This window comes from Lithobates pipiens, unplaced genomic scaffold, assembly GCF_037356315.1.
Source record: "Lithobates pipiens isolate NorthernLeopardFrog02 unplaced genomic scaffold, aLitPip1_a1.2 Scaffold_27, whole genome shotgun sequence".
NCBI classification, from domain to species: Eukaryota; Metazoa; Chordata; class Amphibia; order Anura; family Ranidae; genus Lithobates; species Lithobates pipiens.
In genome coordinates, this window is record NW_027507788.1 from 189,989,000 (window position 1) to 189,996,658 (window position 7,659).

Consider the following 7,659-nt stretch of genomic DNA (forward strand, 5'->3'; position numbering starts at 1 on the left):
AGTGAAAAGCACCGATCTCATCTGCGTCAATCATGCTGTGTTAGGTTTAAACACCCTGAAAACAGATTTCTATGCTCCCCCTTCCCAAAATACATGTCTTAACATTCAGCGTTTTATCTGCACAGTGGTAGCATTAATATTACTACTCGTACTAGGGAAAATAACCTAAATAAAACAAGGTTACATTAAATCTCACTGCATGTGTTCCAGCCCATTCATACCCAATGGACAACATACTTAGAACAATTAATTCTAAAATAATTAATACTGACATCACATACAGATTAAATTAAAATAATATATATCAAAAGCTTGATCCTTTTAAATGTAACATCATAGACAATAAATAATTGTTAAACGGACCATCAGCATGTAATTCCTAAATTAAAAAATAAATTCCAATCCAGATGTATAATACAATAAAATTAATACACATGAGTAAATTTAAAATCGCTTATGAAGCAGTTCAAATCCAGTTCTACATTCATTCCATTAGGATTTAATTCTAATTTATTACTAAGGTATATCCATTTGGCCAATATTTGGATAATGTCTTGTAGATGAGTGTCGTACATACAAAAGCTTATCTGAAAGACACTTAAAACTTTTTACAAATGCCGACAACATGCCAACATAATGACACCTTTTTGGTAACAGCTGATGTCTCATCACTGTACACTGTAATACAGCATCATGATGCAAAGTTTTTGAGGATGGCATTAGAATTTTGCCTATAGCACAAATATTTTTGCTATTATGGAAAATTCTACACTCGAGAGGTGTTTTGCGATGGGTGTGAAGTTTGCGCCTGGTCTCGCTAACCTCTTCATGAGGATAAATTTATTTTCGGAAAAAGGAGATGTGAGCTTTTATTTTACAAATGCTTTATAGACGACCTATTCTTTTTTGGTCTGATATGGGAACTTCCCTGATTGAGTTTTCACAAGAGTTGAACACCAATACTAACAGTATTAAATTGGAGTTCCACTGGAACCAAATACATGGTGATCGACGCTGACGACATTTGTGCTTTTCATCGCACGTGTGAAGGTCAGTTGTCGGTATATGACGAAACACGTTAGGACATGACCATGTCGCCTTTCTCCATTTAAAATTAAAGTAATTTAAATAAAGTTATAAACAGGATTACGCTATTTAGTTTGTTCCAATTTTTTTTCATGTCCTATGGATTATTGTGATTTGAGGAGGATTCTTCAATTCTGAGTGATCACTTTCCAATCAAAGATTTGGAGATACAAGGCTTACTTCGCATTTTTGGCGAGTTCATTTCCATAGGGGAGAGGAGCTCATGTGGTGTAGTGGGGATGGAATTTAACCACTTGCTTACTGGGCACTTAAACCCCCCTCAGTCCCAGACCAATTTTCAGCTTTCAGCGCTGATGCACTTTGAATGACAATTGCGCGGGCATACAACACTGTACCCAAATGAAATTTTTATCATTTTTTTCCCACAAATAGAGCTTTCTTTTGGTGGTATTTAGTTACAGCTCGGAGTTTTATTTTTTGCTAAACAAACAAAAAAAGATGCAAAAAAATAAAAAAAAATAAATCATGTTTTAATAGTTTGTTATAAAATTTTGCAAACGGGTCATTTTTCTCCTTCATTGAAGTGCGCTGATTAGGCGGCACTGATGGCTGCATTGGTGGGCACTGATGGGCTGCATTGGTGGGCACTGATGGGCTGCATTGGTGGGCACTGATGGGCTGCATTGGTGGGCACTGATGGGCTGCACTGGTGGGCACTGATGGGCTGCACTGGTGGGCACTGATAGGCATAGTTAAGGCGGCACTAATAGGCACAGATAAGGCGGCACCGATGGGCACAGATAAGGCGGCACTGATGGGCAAAGATGGGCACAGATAAGATGGCATGGATGGGTGGCACGGATAAGTGGCACGGATGGGTGGCACGGATGGGCACTGATAGGTACCACTGATAGATGGGACTGATGGGCACTGATAGGTGGCTCTGATAGGTGGCACTGCTGGGCACTGATGGGCGGCACTGCTGGGCACTGATGGGCGGCACTGCTGGGCACTGATGGGCGGCACTGGGTCGCAGCACCTTTGAGGCAGATTGTGGGCACTGTGGGTGGCACTGTTGGTGGCACTGCTGGATGGCACTGTGGGTGGCATTGTGGGTGGCACTGTAGGTGGCACTGTGGGCACTATGGGCACTGATGGGGGGCACTGATGGGGGGCACTTACTTTTATTCAGGATGGCACGGCGGTGGGCAGGTGGGCACTGGCAGGGGGCAGGTGGTCAGCTGTATTGCTGGCCGTGATCGGGACTGATGTCCCGATCACGGCCGCCGGTGATCGGCTTTTTTTTTCTCTCCTCGCGCTGTCAGAGCGAGGAGGAATAATAGCCGATTACCGGCTCCGTTCTATCACATGATCAGCTGTCATTGGCTGACAGCTGATCACGTGATAAGGGGTCGGGATCGACCCCTTGCACGGATCGGTGATCAGGCGAGTCTCACGGACTCGCCGATCACAGAGCGCGCCGCTCGTATCCGGGACGACGTCAATAGACGTAGTCCCGGAAATGTAGGTCCGCGCTGATGCCGTCATTTGGCAATAGCGCGGATCTGTAGTGGTTAAAGATCCCGTCTGTACTTTAAACACTTTATAGTGGATAAATATAGATAAATTCTGGTAGCTCCCAAGATTTTTTTTCACTTAAATTATATATACAGTATTTTCTTTTTTTTTTTTTTTTTTTTTTTATTTCTAAAGTTTTTTTTTCCAAAAAAAAGAAAAAGGTACAATACAGTGTAAAGAAAAAACATTTCAACTTTCGATAATACAAAGCCATGTAGATATAAACGTACGAAATTGAGCGTACATACAGGTATGTTCATAAAGTAAGCATCTTCCAACCATGGATCATTCAAATACAGTTAGCATACCATATCATGTGATAAATGAATATATACAGTATTTTCAGTTGCTGACACTGTTCACATTCCCATGTAATCGTGCTAAATAAATACTAATAAAATCAATGTGCCACATTGTACTCTGCAATCAAACGAAATCCTCTGAATTGGTGCATAATTACATAATTTTGACACAACCAAAATGGATCCTGACCCATAAGAGTGCACAAGAGAGTTCTCACTGAACATTATGGAGGCACCAAGGATATACCCATAGAATGGCTCAGGAACCTGCAGAGTCCAGACATCATAGAGCCCAGGGGTGGTTTAACAGCACTGTCTGACCAAACTTAACTGTGCTGTCACTTGCCCTGAGGTGAGGAAAAATACATGGGGGGAGGGCGGCACGAGAGTGTTGACACTTCGGATAAGTTTGGAGCACTTTCACAAGGATTTACTTCAATTAAGATACTTTGAGGATATCTATTAATGGACACATTTGAGCACTTTAGTGCACTGAATGGAAAGCACAATTTAACAATTTTGTTTGTATATGATAGAAATATTTGTATTGCACATGTTGATTTAATGAGCACTTATGTGTATATATGGATTAGGATCCTGAACACTGGATATGTAATTATGCACTAATTCACAGGATTTAGTTTGATTGCAGAGTATAGCGCGGCACTTTAGATTGGATGCATGCTACATTATCCAGCTCTATGAACATTTAATGAGTGATATTACTGAACTTTTCTAGCACACGAGCGCTGCTAATGCCGACATGATCTTTAGTGTCTTTTTTGCACAATTGTATAATAATTCCTTTTTATTGTTCCCCTAAATATGAACGAGGAATTAACCCTTGTGGTGTGGGCACAGCTCCACTGCAAGGGATAATTGTTTGCCCGGATTTGGTGCAGTTCCCAATCGGTTTGCTTCAACAATTCCAGATAGCGTCAAAGGCTGTTCAACCTATTGGCCACTAAAGCTGCCTGTTAATGAGCAGATAAAAAGGGGCAGGATAAACTTTTACCTCATGAGGAAGAAGCCAATTGGTTAGTATGTGCAGGTTTTTTGGGGGCTGAGATGGATATCTATGATCTGTGCTGATGTGTGACGAGCTGACTCAGGAGCAGTGGATAAGAGAGCAATAGCCAGCAATACATTTAGCGATATATGGTCTTCAGTAGCCACCTTTGGAGGAGTGGACCAGGGAGTTAACAGCCAGCTTATTGTATACAGCGGTATATGGCCCTCAGTGGCCGCTTTTTGAGGTGAGAGGCTGGGGGAAATAAGGGGCGCACCCCGGATCACTTGTGAGCACAAGCATCTGTGGTTTTGAAGTGGACTGCACTATAAGCTGATTGAACTCACATTTTATTTTGATTTTTGGGACTGCTTATATTGTATTATCAAATATTTATTTGATGTTCACATTATTGATCTTTTAATCGTTTAATCTGTGTGACGCTTTTTGATTTGCTACCTCATTAGCATATTACACTTTATTGGTATATAATTTTGCACAATATTTTTTGGTACATATGCACATTTTCTTAAGCTGTTTTGCACGTTTGCACTTTTTATCACTACTTGCACTTTATTATATATGCCATGCATTATAATTTCTTTTTATTTAATATTGTATTTATGGAATTAATAGAGGTGAGGTAGCGCCACATATTATTTATCATTATTCACTTGTCTGTGTTGGCAGCTTCCTGACAACTCCCTGTATTAATTTTCTTAGGAAGTATAAGTTTGGTTGAGCGCATTAGTACTTCTATTTCAACTCCAGCATAATGTCATCAAATATAGACTACATAGGCACTAGATGTAGAGCAAGGCGTTCAGCACCATTGCTCGAGTCACCGTGAGTGGAAAGTCATGTAGCAATGTTCAGGTTGACAAGTACACTAGAGAAATCTTTTTCAACCAGGGTGCTTTCAGGTTTCTTCAGGGGTGCCTTGGCAAAATGCCTAACAATTGCCCAAAAATTGTATACAAGTCAGTTTGTGGATCAAGCTTTCCTTTTAGTTACACAAACAAACAAGTTTCCATTCTGCACCATTACAGCCTAGCCACTGGTGTTCTAACAACCAATGACGGCATTGGTTGACGGGGAGGATATTGAGCGCCTGTACAGCATCCTCTCCACTCCATCAGCACTGGAGTCACATTAGCGGAGTGAGGGAGAAGAGAAAAATTGGATTATTAGTAATAGTAATTAGTAATATTAATACCAATGTGCAAAGGTCTGTTTGCTGTGTAAGAATAAATTGGCCCTAATGTTGAGTGTCTATTGTGTGTGGATGTTGTTGTGTTAACTATTAGTTTAGTTTTTTACATTTTAGAATGAGGTGCCTCAAGATTATGCAGAATTTTAAAGGGTGCCTTGACTGGAAAAAAGGTTGAGAAACACTTTATTTGAGTACGGTTTCAATATAAAATAATTTCAACATAAAAATAAAATCAAAATAAAATGTTCAAATGTATTATGATGCAATACTCAATATCCCTACACTTGGTATTTCAGTGTTCAAGTAAAGTGTTGCAATTTTAGCTGCGTTTTAGTTGAGAAGAAACCACCCAATGTGTGAATGTATCAATGTAAAATGTTATGAGTTTTCTATGTCCTGATCAATTTTATTTTTCCTCATTTGCAGGGTATTGGAAATAGCTTCCAGGGTGGCGCAAACTGCATTATGTTCGTTTTATGTACTCGTGTCATCAGAAACCGTCTGCTGAAATCACTCTGTTGGTGTTGTTATGGATCGCCTGGCTCTGGTGATGTCAGGGAGAGTGCTGTGTCTGAGGGATATCCGTCAGGCTATGGTTCCACATCGGGATTGCTTGACAGCCAGACGTGGACACCACATCAGCCTAGTACTTGATTGTGTCTTTATCTTCCTGATAGACAGGCAGACCATATCGCTTTCACTGGCTTTGACAAGTGTAGTTACAATGATAAGCTACCTAAATGGAGCTTTAGTGTGCCCTGTGTAACAAAGTTGTTGTACAGGATTGAGAGAGTCTGTTCTACGCACTTTCCATGATGTTATTTTCTATGCAATATTTATTGTACAGAATTATTGAACATTGTGCACTTTTGAAAACCACTGTTTACAATTCATTAGAACCTTGAGCTGGCTGTATGAAATGTATACATTTTCAATGTTTGCTTGGTGCTTATTTATGAAAGCAATTCCAAGAAGCGTATTAATGTCATGTGTAACCCAAAGCATCTATTCAGTCTTTTGAAGTCTAAGTCTGAGTGGCTTCTATGGGTTATAACTTTTTCAGAACCTGTGCAGGCGTCTTCTTGATCATGCAAACTTTATTAATCTGCCATTGAGGCTAAAACTGTTTTTTACATGTTTCTAATAAAATTTTTGATCATCAGAAACTTTGTAACCCTTGGACGGACTTGGCCATAACTCTGTTATGTATTATTTTACTGGTCCAGTTGCATAACAGCTGATCACCAAATTTATAAAATTTTAATTTACATGTGATCATGCTAGGATTTATTCCTAGACTACAAATACTTATCTGTGCAATTTTTCTCAAACTGGTGGTAAAAGGTCTTGGGGTTTTGCCTACAACAATGGTATTGTAGATGTTTTGAAGTTGAGATATTAGTAGTATTAAGGTTTAAGCCTCCTGTTTTGTTAGGATGAATCATTGTGTGCCTTTGTACATCTTTTACATCTTTAGTTGGTAAGACCTAGAGGTTGGTGTTAGCTGTGGCCTCCTGTAGGAATAGCAGAAATTAATCTTTCTTATTCCTGATCCTTGTTTTCTACGATGTGAAATGGATGGCAGTCAGAATGTTGCCTCCAAGTAATTTTAGGCAGGTGGACAGGGCAGAGAACTCCTATGCAAAGATCTTGCCTTTGTAACCAAAAAGAAGATTCAGAAAACTGGTTGATTTAGCAAACTTGTAACATCCCAAAACTGCAGTTACAGGAACTGAGGGGACAATATCCTAATAGGGACACAGACAGCAATAGAAACCTGACTACCTAAATAACATCTTCCGTTCACTTTTGCATTCAAATATGGTGTGTAGTCTCCTTAATCATAGAGGCCAGTGAAGAAGAGCTGTACTCCCGTGAGATAGAGATGTGTAGCCTTAAAAAATAATGCTCTGTAGATCTATTCAGTGATCCATTATACCACACACAGAGTGACCCCTTTCATGATTGAGTTTTCACTAGGAGGGTACATAGCAGCTCTGTTCCCTGTTATAATAGATTGATGCACCTCCCATGTTCTGCCACTATCTGTATAATTATTCCAAATGCATATATTCACTTGTTTTTGCTCGATTCATGCTGGTGTTTTTAGATGGAGAAAGTGCCTTCTTTATAGAACCTAGAGACCATGTGATTTTTCTACAAACTGATGTGAGCTATAATAAACGTATTTCTACATATTGAACTTGTGTTTTCCTGCTGAGTACAGACTGGGATCTTTGTGATCTGTTGTATGTTCTGCAATTAGTAAATGGATCATGGCTTCCATCTATTTCTAATGATACTTAGATGCCCCATGTCAGTCAGGTAAATACCTGCCACCTGAAGTACCTGCCACCTGAACAGCATTTACATAATAAATATGTGAACATTTGTGCTCTGAAACATAAGTGTGTAAAGGCCGCTATCAAGAGGACCGTATATCAAATCCCAAACAATACTAAATGAGCAGTGCTATTCAACATGAAGTGAAAACAGAAAAGTCTATAAGG

At 39.7% G+C, this 7,659-nt stretch overlaps 1 protein-coding gene across 1 annotated transcript in view; it reads left to right on the forward strand.

The window, feature by feature from the left end:
* The window catches only part of GPR157 (G protein-coupled receptor 157), a 79,107-nt gene extending 71,755 nt beyond the window's left edge, over positions 1-7,352 (forward strand). Inside the window, exon 5 of the mRNA XM_077458054.1 lies at positions 5,576-7,352. Within this exon, the coding sequence (XP_077314180.1) occupies positions 5,576-5,803 (228 nt within the window). The 3' untranslated portion in view covers positions 5,804-7,352. The remainder of the gene's footprint in view (positions 1-5,575) is intronic.
* The last annotated feature ends 307 nt before the right edge of the window (positions 7,353-7,659 follow it).